This window comes from Macrotis lagotis, chromosome 6 (genome assembly GCF_037893015.1).
Source record: "Macrotis lagotis isolate mMagLag1 chromosome 6, bilby.v1.9.chrom.fasta, whole genome shotgun sequence".
Classification (NCBI taxonomy): domain Eukaryota; kingdom Metazoa; phylum Chordata; class Mammalia; order Peramelemorphia; family Peramelidae; genus Macrotis; species Macrotis lagotis.
The window spans coordinates 133,323,716-133,340,163 of NC_133663.1; the positions used below are offsets into that span (position 1 = coordinate 133,323,716).

General features: G+C 34.8%; 1 protein-coding gene across 16 annotated transcripts in view; it reads right to left on the minus strand.

The window, feature by feature from the left end:
* The window catches only part of RBM26 (RNA binding motif protein 26), a 104,727-nt gene that overhangs the window by 23,433 nt on the left and 64,846 nt on the right, over positions 1-16,448 (minus strand). For all 16 annotated transcript variants that reach the window (XR_012469506.1, XR_012469508.1, XR_012469507.1 and 13 more), the window contains 4 exons: positions 15,304-15,471; positions 13,794-13,898; positions 7,646-7,846; positions 3,879-3,965 (listed from right to left, as the gene is read on the minus strand). Coding sequence is in view for 11 of the 16 variants with exons in the window: in XM_074191875.1 (XP_074047976.1) it covers positions 3,879-3,965; positions 7,646-7,846; positions 13,794-13,898; positions 15,304-15,471 (561 nt within the window). In the remaining 5 variants the exon portion in view is untranslated. The remainder of the gene's footprint in view (positions 1-3,878; positions 3,966-7,645; positions 7,847-13,793; positions 13,899-15,303; positions 15,472-16,448) is intronic.

Genomic DNA, 16,448 nt, shown 5'->3' on the forward strand with positions numbered 1-16,448 from the left:
TTTGATATTTTTTGAAAGTATGACAATGAAAAGCTGCTCAATTTTGACTGTTACACTAAGACTTCAAAGGAATGCTTATGACTAAAATTTTAAGATGGAACAATCTAAAAGGACAATGGAATGAAGATAGACTGAAATTTCAGTCAATCTGAAAGAAAATTTGACTTAAATATAAATATATACCTTCAGCAGAAAATTAAAAAGTTCACTAAGGCAATTTTTAAAACTCTTACCTCAACTGTTACTTTCCAATTGTCATAATTAGGCAAGTTCAAAACAAAAAAAATTCCAAAGACATATAATCATCAACTTTAAGAAGTCTTTGTTGAAACACAATTCTCATTTATGCAAAACAAAAAAAAAATTTATAGTCAATACAGAGAAATACTTTTTTTTTAAATGATTTTTGAAAATGGGGCAGGAAAAAATTTACAAACCAAAACTAACATTTTGTGTAACAGGGAAACACTAAAAACTTTATCAATGAAAAAAGAATAAAGCCAAGTCCAATTGTCATACTTAGGCAAGTTCAAAACAAAAAAAATTCCAAAGACATATAATCATCAACTTTAAGAAGTCTTTGTTGAAACACAATTCTCATTTATGCAAAACAAAAAAAAATTTATAGAGTCAATACAGAGAAATACTTTTTTTTTTAAATGATTTTTGAAAATGGGGCAGGGAAAAATTTACAAACCAAAACTAACATTTTGTGTAACAGGGAAACACTAAAAACTTTATCAATGAAAAAAGAATAAAGCCAAGTAATCCTCCTCTTCATCAGCTATTTGGTACTTTTTAGACATAATAGTTATAGCAAAAAAGATAAAGAATCAATGGCATAGACATGGGCATAGGCCTAGAGGAAACAAACTACTCCTAATTTTACATATGATGCTTGCTTATAAAAACTTAGAAAATTCAAAAAAAAAGGCATAAATAGCTTCAGAGAAGTAGCATGATATAAAATAATCCAAAGGATCAAAACCACAACTAGAATACCAGGAAGCTACCCTTGATTACTGTGGTTCTTACACTAGCAACTAGACGAATTCAGTCTGGATGAATGCTTTCTTATTTCTATCAAGTGAACAAAGACCAAAGACTATTTACCTTTAATTTTTTAAAAAGTTATCTAATTATGTAAATCTGCTATATCTCATACTATTGTTTCTTCCTTAAGGATATGATTTCTCTCACATCGCATTCAACTTAGATCAATGCATGCAAACTGCCTTCTGTGGGGGAAGCAAGATTGTGGGGAGAATTGTAAAACTCAAAATAAATAAAAACCTTTCTAAAATTAAAAAAAAAAAAGATTGAATCTTGATGTGTCACTAAGTGTACTATGGCCAGGTCCTCACTTTGTTTAAGTTCTCTAGCAAAGTTCCTGGAAACCACAGGGAAAGGTAGATTTTAGATCACCTCTCAAGAAGGATTATCATTAGCAACGAAAAGAGGGGAAATCAAACTTTAAAAAGTTTGAAGAATATTTTAAGACCACACTGATTATATTACATACTATAGTAACACTCTGGTGGTTTTGTGAACTAAACCTGTGATTTCATTGGTATAGGGAATTCTTCAACCAAAAGCTCAATGTACCAATGCAGAGAAGCATTGTCATCTGCTGCACAGAGCACCTCAAAGTTGAGTGAGTCAACTTAGGATATACAGTTTAATAATTTTCAGAGGCAGGAACTAAACCTCAATCTTCCTTATTCCAGGGACATCTGTATTTCTCTCTATTATCACTACACTATTTCTCTATATAATATACAGTCAAGTAAAGCTATCATATTTCTAAAACGAATATTGCTTATAAGATGAAATCAATAATTGTCTAGCAATAACAGCCTAAACTATTATTCAATACAAACATTAACATGATAAAAAACTCTCTGTAAGTTAAACCAACAATCAAATTAACCAAAATACCAGAAAGTGGAAGTGTTAAGAAGATAGCAAATAGCTGATTTTTAAAAGTAGGGCAAAACCAAGGAATATATAAGCTACCTGAACTTTTGGTAGATAATTTAAAAAGTCCTCAAGGTTTAAGTACAAAGGATGTATAAATTGAGAATTAATTTAATTGCTTTTTTTCAAATATTATCCATTAATAGGTAGGAAGTGGGAAGATAGAGAATAAAAGCACTGTCTTAAATAACTGGTTGATGCTAAGTTTTCTGTGGGTTAAAAAGGGTGTGTTGGGGCAGCTAGGTGGCGCAATGGATAGAGCACCGGCCCTGGAGTCAGGAGTACCTGAGTACAAATCTGGCCTTAGACACTTAAAAATTACTTAGCTGTGTGGCCTTGGGCAAGCCACTTAACCCCACTGCCTTGCAAAAACTAAAGGGTGTGTTACAGGGTTTACAAAACTAGACAGAGTCAGAAGATACAATTTCAAATGGTGATGTAACTACTAGCTATATGTAACCCTTAGATAAATCAAATCTCTCTAGTTCTCAAATTTTTACAACTAAAAAATGACATCTTGCCTTGGAGCCTAACTGGCTGGGTGACTGTGGGGCAAACTATTTAAATTTTCTCAGTTTTGGTTTTCTTAAAATAGAGTTAATGGTTTCAACATCAGAGTTGTTGCAAAGATCAAAATCAAATACATAAAGCATTTTCCAAACTTTAAAGTGACATGTCAGGAATGGTTGTTTAATAATTAACTAATAAACATTTAAATACAATTATTTATTATTTCTTGCTATGCATTTATCTGCTATCAAAAAATGTTTACTGAGCAGTTAACAATGCTTATCTAGAGTAAGTTTTTTCCTAAGTCTTACAAATTTTCAACTGTCTTAAGGAAAAATATGTGTGTGTGTATGTGTGTGTGTGTGTATATATGAAACATTCATCTTTTGTTTCTATTTTAGATTCATGCATTAAATTGACCAAAGTCATAAACATAGGATACAAAACAAGGCACTGACAAAAACATATTAGATGAAGAGACATTCTCCAAAAGTTAAATGGTCAAAGGACAGGAACATTTATAAAGGAAAGAGAAATAAAAAATAAGCTTTTCAGATGCTCCAAATAACTAATTAGAAAAAGAAAATGAAAAGAAAATAACAGGAATAAAGTCACACCCATTAAACTGACAAAAATGACAATAAGAGTCTATATTGGAGGATGGCAAGATAAAAAAATTAATCAAGGTTTGTTACAAGTGTAATTGATTCAACCATTCTCAAAATATGTACAAAAGAATAATTATTCATACACTGTGTCAGAATTATAAAGCATATATACCCTAGGGTAACCAATGATGAAGAGGTCATAAATATACCAAAATATTCATAAGCATTTTACATTTGTGGTAGTAAGAAAAAAAAAGAGAAATCTGATTTCTGTCATCTGAAGGATGGCCCAACAAATGATGGCATGAGTGCAATGGAAGTAGTCTATCTTAATAGTTAAAATAACAAGTATGAGGCATTCAGAAAAAAAAAACATGAGGGTTCATATGACCTTAGGCAAAGAGAAAAAAAAAAGCAGAACCAAGTGATGAATTCAGTCTAGGAGTTCTTAACTTTTTTAGCTGTTTTTCCCTGTCATGCATCTCACTTGGCAATCTGGCTTCAATGCAATGACCAGTCTTGGATCTAGGAAGCAGATGAAAAAACATATTTCCATCTTCTCAAGAAGAAAAACAAAGGACTAAAGGGCATATGCTTCATATGTTCTCAGATAAAATTGCCCTATCTATTTGTTTGCTATTTTACAGGAGTGGGTGCCAGGGGGATCTATCAGAGCAGAACAATAGTGAGCTGTTAGGAAAGTGTGATGTTTCTAAAAAAATAAGGCACCAGTAACACTTTCAAAATGGATTTTTCAAATGATAGAAGTATTATTGGACTTACTGCTTCTGCTTCTGCTCTTGTCTTGAATGTAATTACTGCATGAAGAGAGGAGTCATCAATCTGACAATCTTCAATATCACCATATTGCTTAAAAGAAAAATTCTCCATTTAAACACTATGCAATTTAAAATATCAAACATTAAAAACAAAATCATACAAATGAGTAAGAACAGTAATTCCAGATTGGTCTCAACATTCTTGCACAATTTGATTTCTACACCATCTGAGTGGTATATGCACATGTACAACATGTGGGCTAGAGAAAACACAGTGTAACACTGGATCCAGCACCAATCTTAAAGTCAGAAAGTCCAAGTTCCAATCAAGTTCCAGTTCCAAAACTTTTAAGGTGCTATGCCCTAATGATCACTTTGCTTAATCACTCCAGCAAGAGGCATCCATCAAAGACTATTAAGTAGCAAATCTAGTAGCTCAGCTACAATGGTATAGGAAATTTTATTTAAGACACTAATCATAGGGCAGATCAAAAACACTTTTGTATACACAGCCACATTTCATTTTAAAGCATTTTCATTTAAAGGATTCAGCCCATATCTGAAGTGAACTATATTCATATGAACATAACTGATTTCACTCATTGTATGAAGTTTGGCAGACAGAAACTAATATTTTCAAAGCTTATTTTCAGAGCTGTTATAAATGCCATTATTTTTGAAAACCAGAAAGCAAGAATATGTAATTCTTTCTGATAAAGTTCTGAGTATTAAATATTCCTATTAGAACCTTATTCCCACTTTGCTCTTGGTAAAAACAAAATTCATTTTTTAAAAAAGGTGACCATAAAGATTTTATGTGATCTGAATATAAAATAACCCATGTAAACAATCATTTGTTTCTAAAACCCACGTAAACAATCACTTATTTCTAAAATATTTCTTAATCTGATTCTTTTTCAAATTCTAAAATTTAACAAAAATTAATAACATGGTATAGTGAAAAGACTGATATTTTTGTTTTGTCATATAGTTGTATCTGACTCTGTGACTCCAAGGTCCATACTGTGCATGGGATTCTTTGGCAAAGACACTGGAGTGGTTTGCCATTTCCTTTTCCAGTGGATTAATAGAAATTAAATAACTTGTCCAGGGTCCCACAACTAGTAAGTATCTAAAGCTATAACTGAACTCATGTCTTCCTGACTTTCAGGGGTTAAGTGTCTCGGGCTGAATTTGAACTCAAGTCTTCCAGACCCCAGGCCCATTGTTCTAAACATGTAACTGTTCCCTGTAGTCAGACATGTAGTCCCATATTTGGGAAGAATAGAGTTCCAAGAATATATAGAAAGAATCCAATATTTTTAAAAAGGATCTAAAGAAGTGATTAGAAGCTCTCAAGAATGAATACCGAAGAGACAAAATTAACTGATTCAAATAGAGAGGTACCTAAAGAGCTAGTCACATCAGCCAAAACAAAACAAAACAAAAAAACCCCCAATGGATTATTTAAGAAATAGTACATTCTAGAGCAAGTAAAGGGATTGGGGGGGAGGGGGATTAAAAAAGAGTGTCCCAACTCTCCTAGGGAAAAGAGAATAAAAAAAGGGGCAGAATCACTAATATATAATATATAATAATAACAACAATAATAATAATAATATTAAAAAAGAACTTTTTCAACTCTTGTTTCACAATTTTCTGCCAAAAAATGAGCCAAAGATAAGAAAACGGGGGGGGGGGGGGGGGAGTTAAAAATGAAGAACAGAAGAGTACCTCACTGTTCTGTTTAGTTCAAATCACCAAGCATTCAGATGAACTATTTTACAGCAAACTGAAAGAATTAGCAGCAATGATTGTTAAGCCACTCTCAGGGATTCTTCAAATGACTATGGAGAACAGCAAATATACAGAAGTGGAAAAGGGTAGATATCTCCATTAAAGGGGGGGGGGGGGGGCGCGTCTAGGTGGCACAGTGGATAAAGCACCAGCCCTGGAGTCAGGAGTACCTGGGTTCAAATCCAGTCTCAGAAACTTAATAATTACCTAGCTGTGTGGCCTTGGGCAAGCCACTTAACCCCATTGCCTTGCAAAAAAAAAAAAAAAAAAAGAATAAAAAGTAGAGACTGCAAACCATAGATCAGCAAACTTTGCATTAAATGTTATAAAAATTCTTACAGCATATTACTTAATTCATTAACTTTCATTTAATGAACATCTGGAAAGGAAGCAGTGGTTAGAACAAACCAATATGGTTTCATTTAAGAACAGTTCATGTCAAAACTATGCATAAATATAAAAAGCCTAAAATAAAGGTTTATTCAGAAAATGAAATAGAAATAAAAAAACGAAAGTCATTCCCCAACAGATATGTGGTGTCAAAGGATAATAGCTTTTGAAAGAATTACAAATTGACCATATGAAACATTAATTAAGAGAAAGTTAAAGTAATAAATTTCACCTTATATTCAGTAAACTGGCAAAGAGATCAAAAGATCGAAATATTCAATGCTTAAGAACTTCAAAAAAAGAAAGTCACTATTGCATTGTTGGTGGAGTTACATATTGATCTCGGACCTAAAGAATCCACCGTTAAGATCCCACATAAAAGAAAATATTCCTAGTAGTGTTTTTGAAGGAACTGTTGCCTCTGAAGTCCATTTTAGCTCTGAACCTGATACTCTTATCAAGTCTTACACTGAAGATCCAAAAATCATTTTCACAAATACAAGCTGGCTAGAAAGGAACATGAGATACAGAAATATTATTCAAGTGCAATCCTGATCTGAGTCAAACTGTGGCTGGTGCAATCATAGGACACACTGAGACAGAGAGTGTTTGGGATGGGAGACATGAGTCCTGCTGTGTTCTACCCAGATCACATGACATAAGGAGTGCCTGTGGTCTGTCCTAAACTTTACAAGGACAACCAAAGCAATGAAAAGTTTTGGAGTTCATGGCATAAGAAGCTCAGTTGAGGAAACTTTGAATATTTCAGTGACAAGATATCTTAGTAAGGACATGAGAGCTCTCTTCAAGTATTCAGAGGATTATTTAAGAAAAGATTGGTTTTGGATAAAACTTAAGGGCAAAACCAAGAACACAGGGTAAAAGTGATAAGGGCAAAATATATGGTGAAAAAAATTTCCTAAATATCAAAACCAACCAAAAATAGGATGGACTATAGTGGAAAATAGTAGGGTGCCCGCAGCAATTAGCAATGGATAGACAGTCACTTATTGGCTATGTTGTAGAAGAGACTTTAAATTCAGATACAAGTTTTGACTAGAGTTTCCTTCCAACTCTCATAGTTTATGTTTTGGTTTTCATCACAATGAAATAACCTCACCCAATAGCATCAAGAATCCATTCTCTATGCTTTTAAGGAAATTTTCAGATTTAGCAAGCCATTTATATACTGTGTAATGCTTTAAGTATTCGAATAATATTTGTCATTTTTATGGCAATATAAAATATCACCATTAAAAGCAATCTGGTTATATATTGAATCAACAGGGTCATATAGGGAGAGAAAAGTAGATCCTTAAGTCATGAAATGAGAAAACTTGATAAAATGAGTAACTGGTGACAAGGTGCTATTCTGAGAGGGAAAAAAGAATGTCAGAAACACTGTACAGAACTAAGCTACATTCAGAAAAGCAAAACATACATTCTATGTCAAAGGTAAAAGAAGCAATTGTGCATTTTCCTTTTCTTTAACCATCAACAAATCAGCTATGAGATCTATAATTTAATTTCCCTTAATATAATGTATGTTCTTAAGATAAAATAATCATCAAAATCATTAGATACCGCAAAATGAGGGAGGAGGTCTTCTCTATCACTCTCAGTAAAAGCAGAGATCTCTAATGCTCTTGGGCGATGGTCTACCACAGCATGACCAGGAACACCTCTTCCTCGACCACGCCCCCTTCCTCTGCCACGAGTTGTACCTCGACCTCTAGAATGAATTCCTCGCCCTCGACCAGATGAAAGTATCCCTCTCTTTGCAGCCTGAAATAGATTTTAAAATATATGCCATTGACTTACAGTCAAGCAATGTTACCAGTCACTTGTCATCAACACTGTCATCACAAATTACTTTACAAATATTTTATTTTATTCTCAAAACCCTGAAATGCATTGCTAAAGGTAAAAAAAAGTGCTTGATTCTTTTCTTCAACATTAAAGGAAACAAATGATAAACTTGATTACTCTGAATAAGAATAGCAATAAGACAAGAACTTTTATACATGTACCATAAATTTACCAAACTGAGCTCTTAGGAGAAGGTTTAACCTTAAAAGCATACAAAACCCAACTCAAACCTAAATAATATTTTCTCTGTAGATGTGTTACTATAAACTACAATTTAAAAACTTTAACCACAGCACAGACAGAACGAAAGTTTTTATATAAGTATACCACTGTAAAGAGTAGCAACTAAAATGGCTTTATTCACAACTGCTAAAATTGTTAACTAAAATTTTAAATCCGAAGCTACATTTTTTTACCTATAAAAAACTATAACACTCTAAAAAATGTCAACATTTACCCTTTCCATCTTTAAAATGAAACCCATGTTATTTCTCTCTCCCCTCCAAAATTCTAAGATATTAACATGAATGTTCAAGAAAGGATTTTTTTTTCTGCTAATAAAACATCTACCAACTATAGAAAATACCATTGAAATATTTAAATTTTTAAAATTAACATTCTTGTTAAAACTCCAGAAATCTTACTGACAGTGATAAAATTAAGAATTGTTAAGTAAGTAAAAAATGTAGCCAAGTCAAAAAGAAATTGTAGTTTTTTTATAAACATCCACAGCACCACCTATAGGTAAAATGTTGTTAAGCACAGTTTACAGTTTACTACATTTCACATGAATGATATAAAATTGACTAGAAATAGCATGATTCAACAAATAAGGTGAGGACGACTTTATGTGCTAAGCTAATAAAGCTGAGAGAGGGAACAACAGAATGAAGATCCATTTCCAAATGGGGAAAAATTTAAACCTTATTCTTTTAGATAACAGTAACAAAGTAGTAATGAAAAAGTGGGTCATAGATTTAGAGCTGCAATTCAATAAATATTTATTAAGTGTGATGTGCCAGACACTATACTAGCAAGAGACCAAAAAGGCCAATTAGACTGACCCTTTCATTTAGAAACTGAATCACAAAGATGCAATGACTTATTACAAAGCAATTAAAGTATCTTGAGGTAAGATCTGAATATGGGTCTCTTCTGTCCTCCAATTCAGTGCAGTCAGTTGTACTATGCCATTCTTAATACCATGACATTTCTGTTTAGGCAATGGACTATTTGTGAATGAAGAAAATTAAAAATTTGACAAAAGCGACTGAAAAACAGCTGAATAAACTGTGATGCTGAAAAGTCATTAGATTGTTATTGGCTCATAATAAATTGCATGAAAAATAAAAGATATAAGATTTGTATGTGGTGAGTCAGTGAAAAAGTAGATCCTAGAGAATATACATTATCGGACAAGAAGGGATCAAGTCTTAGGAGCTCTCTGATAAAATTGATCACCTAAGGACTCTAACTAAACTTTCGAGAGACAGAACCCACAAAGGGACCCAGTGAGGCAGTTCTCCTACTCAACGTAACCTGGAAAAGAGCAGAAAGGCTCTGCTCCTTGGGATCGGAGAGGGGGCCTGCCAGAGGGGTGGCCCACCAGAGCAAAAGAACTTCAGTCTCCCGGAGGCAGCCCCAGGGTGCTGGGAGTCTCAGCTCACAGCAGTGGGGGAGTCTCCTGAGTTGCACCCCGAGGAGCACGGGGCACAAAGTGGGGGAACAGCAGGGACCTCTGCCAGAGTGAGCACATGGAGCCCAGCCCTCAGGGCACACAGTGAGCAGCTTGGTCTTTCCCCAGCCCTAATCCAGGAAACAGAAGCAGGCAGAGCCAGTAAGCAGGAGCCCCCAGGGCATGAGCTCATGGAGCTGAGAGAAGGGAGTGAAGAGAGACTGCAGAGCTCTGTCCTCTGCCCTTGGAACAGGCCTCTGGGGCTCTGACCACACTCAGATCCTGATCCCAGTCTAGGCCCCCCATAGAACAGCAGGGCCCCCCCCCAACCTCAGCCCTGTGGCAGAGGGGGGCGCCTATGGTCATTCACAGACCAGAAGGGAGGACAGAACCTCACACACTGAGACCCTTGTGGGAGTGTCCCAAAAGCTCAGAAAGCACCCCCAAACCAGGCCCAGGCCAGGAAAATGAGCAAGCAAAGAAACAAAAGGAAGACCATTGAGAAATATTTTGCAAATGAGCCCAAGAAGGATCAAACTACTCAGTCTGAAGATGAGGAAGCACAAGCTCCTGCATCTAAAGACTCCAAGAAAAACAGAAATTGGGCTCAGACTATGACAGTGATAAAAAAAAAAGACTTTGAAAATCAAATGAGGGAGTTGGAAGAAAAACTGAGAAAAGAAAGGAGAAAGATGCAGGAAAAACATGAAAATGAAGTCAGCAGCTTAGTCAAGGAAATCTAAAAAATGCTGAAGAAAATAGCATGCTAAAAAAACAGCTTAGGTCAAATGGATAAAACAGTTCAAAAAGTTATTGAGGAGAAGAATGCTTTAAAAAGAAAAATTGGCCAGATGGAAAAAGAGATAAGAAAACTCTCTGAGGAGAACAAATCCTTCAGACAAAGAATAGAATTCAGGGAGATTGATGAATTTACCAGAAATCAGGAATCAATACTTCAAAACAAAAAAAATGAAAAATTAGAAGAAAATGTGAAATATCTCATTGAAAAAACAACTGATATGGAAAACAGACTTAGGAAAGATAATTTAAAAATTATTGGAATACCTGAAAGTCATGATCAGGAAAAGAGCCTTGACATCATTTTCAAAGAATTACTACAGGAAAATTGCCCTGATATTCTAGAAGCAGAGGGCAAAATAGAAATGGAGAGAATCCACCGATCCCCCAAGAGATCCCAAAAAAACAACCCCCAGGAATATTATAGCCAAATTCCAGAACTCCCAAGTCAAAGAGAAAACATTACAAGCAGCCAGAAGGACACAGTTCAAATATCGTGGAGCTGCAGTCAGGATCACACAGGACTTAGCACCAACTACATTGGAAGCTCGTAGGGCTTGGAATACAATATACCGGAAGGCAAGAAAGCTTAGAATGCAGCCAAGAATGAACTACCCAGCAAGGCTGAATGTTCTCTTCCAGGGAAAAAGATGGACTTTCAATGAACCAGGGGAATTTCAAATGTTCCTTCTGGAATGGCCAGAGATGAACAGAAGGTTTGATCTTCAGATACAGGACTCAGGTGAAGCATGGAGATTGGAGGAGAGGGGGGAAATAGGAGGGACTTAATGAGGATGAACTGCATGTATTCCTGCATAGAAAAACGACACTGATAATACTCATATGAACCTTCTCAGTTAATACAGCAGGTAGAAAGAGCTTTTATAGTTGAAGCACAGGAGAATGCTGAATTCGAAGATAAAATATGGTGTAAAAATGGAGTCTATAGAAAAAAGGGAACTGGAATGGGAGAAAGAAAAAGGAGAGGGGGAATAGTCCAAGATATTTCACATAAGATTTTTTTTTTATTACAATGAGCTATTGCAATGATATGGAAATGGGGAGGCAAGGGGGAATGAGGGAACCTTCAGAGATGGCTAGGAGAGGAAACAGCATATATACTCAATGGGGTATAGACATCTGGAGTAAGAAGGAGCGGGGAGCGGGGAGCAGGAAGAAGGGGTGGGGATGTGAATGAAGGAGGAGAGGATGGACCATGGACGGGGGGATAGTGGCCAGATATAACACATTTTCTTTCTTACTTCTTGCAAGGGGCTGGGATTGGAAGGCCTGCCCAGGACCACAGGGCCAGATGGATTCTGGGCCTAAGGGGTGGTATGGGGGCTCAGGGCTTCTTGGCCCCAGGACCAGGGATCTGTCTGCTGCACTACTCAGCAACCCTACAGCAGAGTCAGATTGAAAGGAGAGAGAAAATAGAGTACATGGTAGTGGAGAAATAAGAAAGGACGGAGTTGCGATCAGCAATGGCAACATTGGAAAAATATGGAAGTAACTTTTGTGATGGACTTATCATAAAGAATGAGATCCAGCCATGACAGAGTTGTTGGTGTTGGAACAAAGACTCAAGCACATTTTTTGTTATTATTATTATTTGGGGGAGTGCAGGGCAAATGGGGCTGGGTGGCCTGCCTGAGGCCACATAGCAGGGTGATCATTGGGTGTTTGGGGCCTGATTTGGACTCAGGTGCTCCTGGCTCAAGGGCCAATGCTCTGTCTGCCACCCAGCCACCCCTACTATTATTACTATTTATTTTATTTTGTGTCTTTTTTTTCTTTCTTTTTTTTGGTTTTTGCAGGGCAGTGGGGATCAGGTGGCTTGCATGTCACACGGCTGGGTGATTGTTGGGTTTACAAGGCTGGATATGGACTCGGGTGCTCGTGGCTCCAGGGCTGGTGCTCCATCCATTGCACCACCTGGCCATACCTACAATTATTACTATTTTTTTTATTTTAACTTTTTTCTCTCCCCCCTTTACATTTTTCACCCAAGCAAGTCTATCTATATTCATGGGGGAGGAGGGGTATTTTGTTTACTTGTAAACAAGAATATTTTATCAATGTAAAAAAAACCCATTTGTACAAAATGAGAATAAAAAAATAAATTAAAAAAAAAAAGAATATACATTATCACCTAAAACTTTATCAAGAAAATATTAAATGTCAGCAGAACTTTTAACTATGAACGTTGGCATTATTATGGTAAACTCAAAAGGTCTAAGTTTATAAGTATTCAATATTTTTCTTAAATGATTTTAGAGGGTATTTTGGTTTTTAAAATTAAAATAGGATTACGATGGCAAAGAATTGGAAATTGAGGGGATGTCTATCAACTGGGGAATGGTTGAACAAGTTACTGTATATGAATGTTGTGGAATACTATTGTTCTATAGGAAACCACGAATGGTTGGACTCTAGAAAAGCATGGAATGAATTACAAGATCTGATGCTGAACAAAGGGAGCAGAACCAAGAAAACATTGTAGATTTACACATTATGAGCTGATCAACCTGGATGGACGAAGTTTCTCTCAGCAGTTCAGAGAGCTAGGACAACTCTAGGACACTGGCTATGGATAATGCTATCCTCATCCAGAGGAAGGGGAAAAAAAACTCCACCCAAAACCTACAGAATCTGAATGAACACTCATTCATTTTTTAAAAATTAACTTAACTATTTCTTTCCTATCTCATGATTTGCTTTCTTTTCCTTAAATACTAATTCCTCATACCTAAAATGACTAATCTGGAAACATGTTAAACACAAATGTGTATGTACAATATTCACCTGACTGTTCACTGCTGAGGGGAGGTAGGAAGGGAGTGTGGAAGGAAATTACGTAACTTAAAAATATGCATTTACATGTGAATGTTGAAAAACTGCATGCAATTGGAAAAATAAAATATCAAATGAAGAAAACAATAGGACTATGATATTCCAAACACTACATTCTACTGTGTCATATAAGTAAAATACAAAACAAAACAAATGCAGATGGTCTGAGATGTTGACACAAGACACTATTTTGATCTTTCTCTCCTACCTAGCCTATCAACACATCTTTCTTCTTTCTTCTCAGTTCAGACCCCAAACACGAAAACTGGGGTCAAAGAAAGAACATCTTGTTTATTTCCTTACCCCCTATAAATCTAAGAGCCAGAAAATTGAGACCTGCTCTTTAAATTTTACATCCTTTAGGTCCTGTGATTGCAATCTGTCCTCTCTAGTATTGAAAGAAAAAGGAAGGTTATAGGGTGTACCACACTTCAGAACATGTGGCAGGTATGAATTACTACTACCAAATACAGAAGCAATATTTCTGAATAGAACAAGTCCAGACATCCTTTATCTTATGATATTAATGAAACATACTTCAAGCTGCAGTTCTGTATATTTTCTCCTAAGTTCAGTGACTTCTTCTCCAGCCTGCATCTTCTTATACAAATCCAGTTCTGTGTCCAGTAATTCTTTCTGCATCTGAAAAGTTAAAGACTTAATTTTTGAAGTTTACATTTATAATCCCCTCTTCTATTAAAATCTTTTCTAACCCTTCAAGACCCAGCTCAATTCTTTCATGAAGCTTTCCCTGACAACTTCAGCATTCACTAATCATTTCTTTTTTGAAATTCTATAGTTCTTATAATCTTTATATATATAGTTTAATATATAGTTTTAAAAGATAAAAACTATAGACATCTTAGCTCCCATACCAAATTGGAATTAAGGACTATATTGTATCTAGTACAATACCCTACACATAGGTGCTTAAGAAACATAGAAAGGAAGGGTGGAATACACTCAGAACCATTACTGAAACAAGTTATTACAAAGAACATTCTAAGGGAAAAAAAGTTAACATCTTTAGGATTTCATTTCATTTAGTCACATTTTCATATTTCAAGAATGCCTTAAAATATAAAGTTCCATAGCATACAAGTCAAGGATATGCAACAGTACACACTCAGCATTTTTTTTTGGTGAAAAACGAGGGAATCTGGATATGATTATACTTTCAATATCAATAGCTGATATTTTTATCACTAGAAAATATGCAAAGAACTTTACATACATGTTATTTGAGCCTCATGCTAACCCTTTGAAAAGTGACTTTAATAGAAAAAAGAAACTGGCTCAGTAAAATCACTTCCCCTTGAGCTAACAGGCAACAAGTGCATTCGGGAAGACTGAACTGACTCAATTTCAATAGCGTAGAACTCAAATTCTCAGGATGGATTATCAGTTATTTTTGTACCAGCAGATCCTGGAGAGAAGTATGGTGAATAAAAGACCAACCTTGGAACTGGGAAAGAGCTAGATAAAAGTCTTAGCCCTGAAACAAACTAGTAATAAAAAACTTAGGACAAGTCACTTCACCTTGAATCTCAGACAACTAAGACAAGATATAGATGGTGAAGTGCAACAGCAGAGGGAGTTTCTCCTCAAAGAAATCAGATTAAAACCCTTGAACTGCCTAGCAAAGTCTAATCAGAAAGCTCTAGGTACTGAAGTTTCTACCATAAAATACTTTCTTTAGGTTATAGAACTTGGTAGTCCTACAGTACAGTTTGGAACAATAAATATTTCCTAATACTTAAAAAATCAGGAAACAAGGAAGACAGATTTAGATTCCACTGCCTAGTTATCTCTTGACTCACTTAATAATCTCCATTAAAGTCTAAACTTTTAAAATACAATTGGAATAGCACCATCTCTCATCTTCAAGAAAATATTGCCTAAACATAAAGATTAGAAGAATATGCTTAACTTCCTAGTGAAATATTTTATTAAATGACATATCATTAGTGTGTTTCAGATAATGCATTAGCATGATACAGAGATGATTAGGATACAATTCATTTTAATTTTTATCTGAATCAAGTACCTGAGCTTTGGTTTTCACACTTTTGGGAAGAGAGCTTCCAGATGAAACAGCTTTCAACTCATCTTTTAGTTTAGTAATGCTATTTGTCAAAGCCTCCAAAGTTTTCATTATTTCTGCCTTATCTTCAGACTTCATTGCTTTGTTTTTCTCCAGTTTTGAAATTAGCATCTATCAAATTTTAAAAATTTGTTAAAATTGTTAAAGAAAAACATGAAGATGTTTACATAGAATAATAAAGAAAAGAGCATGCATCTTAAGTGTGTGTATGTGTGTGTGTGTGTGTGTGTGTGTGTGTGTGTGTGTGTGTAAAAATAAAAATATCAAAATACTAGTAAATTCAGACTATAGACTGTGTCCTTAACTGAAATATTTATATTTATTTCACTGGATAAAAATGATTTTTTAAAAGTCCTGAACAAATAAGCATTAAAACAATTTTAAAGAATACAAAAATCAAGCTCAATTCTGTTTTTATATACACTTTGAGAAAGCAGTCACCTATACCGTCTTATTTGTTTTACTACATTTGGACTACAGGGGGAAAAATAGGTTTACATTTTCCTCCTTTGTAATTAGCTACCCTAAATAAAAACCTTAATTTCTTCCTTTTTGAAGAAATGTGAATCAGATAGCTAATAAGCTTGGAAAATTAGCTTCTGCTGTGAATTAGTTAAAAGAGCAGTACTCTAAACCTAACATACAGGGAACAAGGAAAAAGTATAGATGATGAAGTGAAATGTCTTTTCAGATCCTTCTCATTAAAGAGGGGTTCACTTCCCCCCCCACTGGGGAAAACAACTAGTTTTGCAATTAGTAATCTCATATAGTAGGTTTTTTGAGTTAAAATTAAACTATTGTTAAATTAACTGTTGTTAATTATCAATTAATGAAATTAAATACAATTAAAAGATATCTAAACCATTTGAGGGCACTAATAATTTTAACTTATTCATGTCACTGCTTTTAATAACATTTTCATTATGATATATGCATCCTTGTTTCATTTTTTAAACAAAGGATCAGAAAAATGTAGCATGTGCACATGAAAACTATCAATTTTTCTGTTATCCTTTACAGTTACATATAAACAAAGTATATACTATTCTTCCAGTTTTAAAAATAAATAATAAATTCTTATTAAAGTA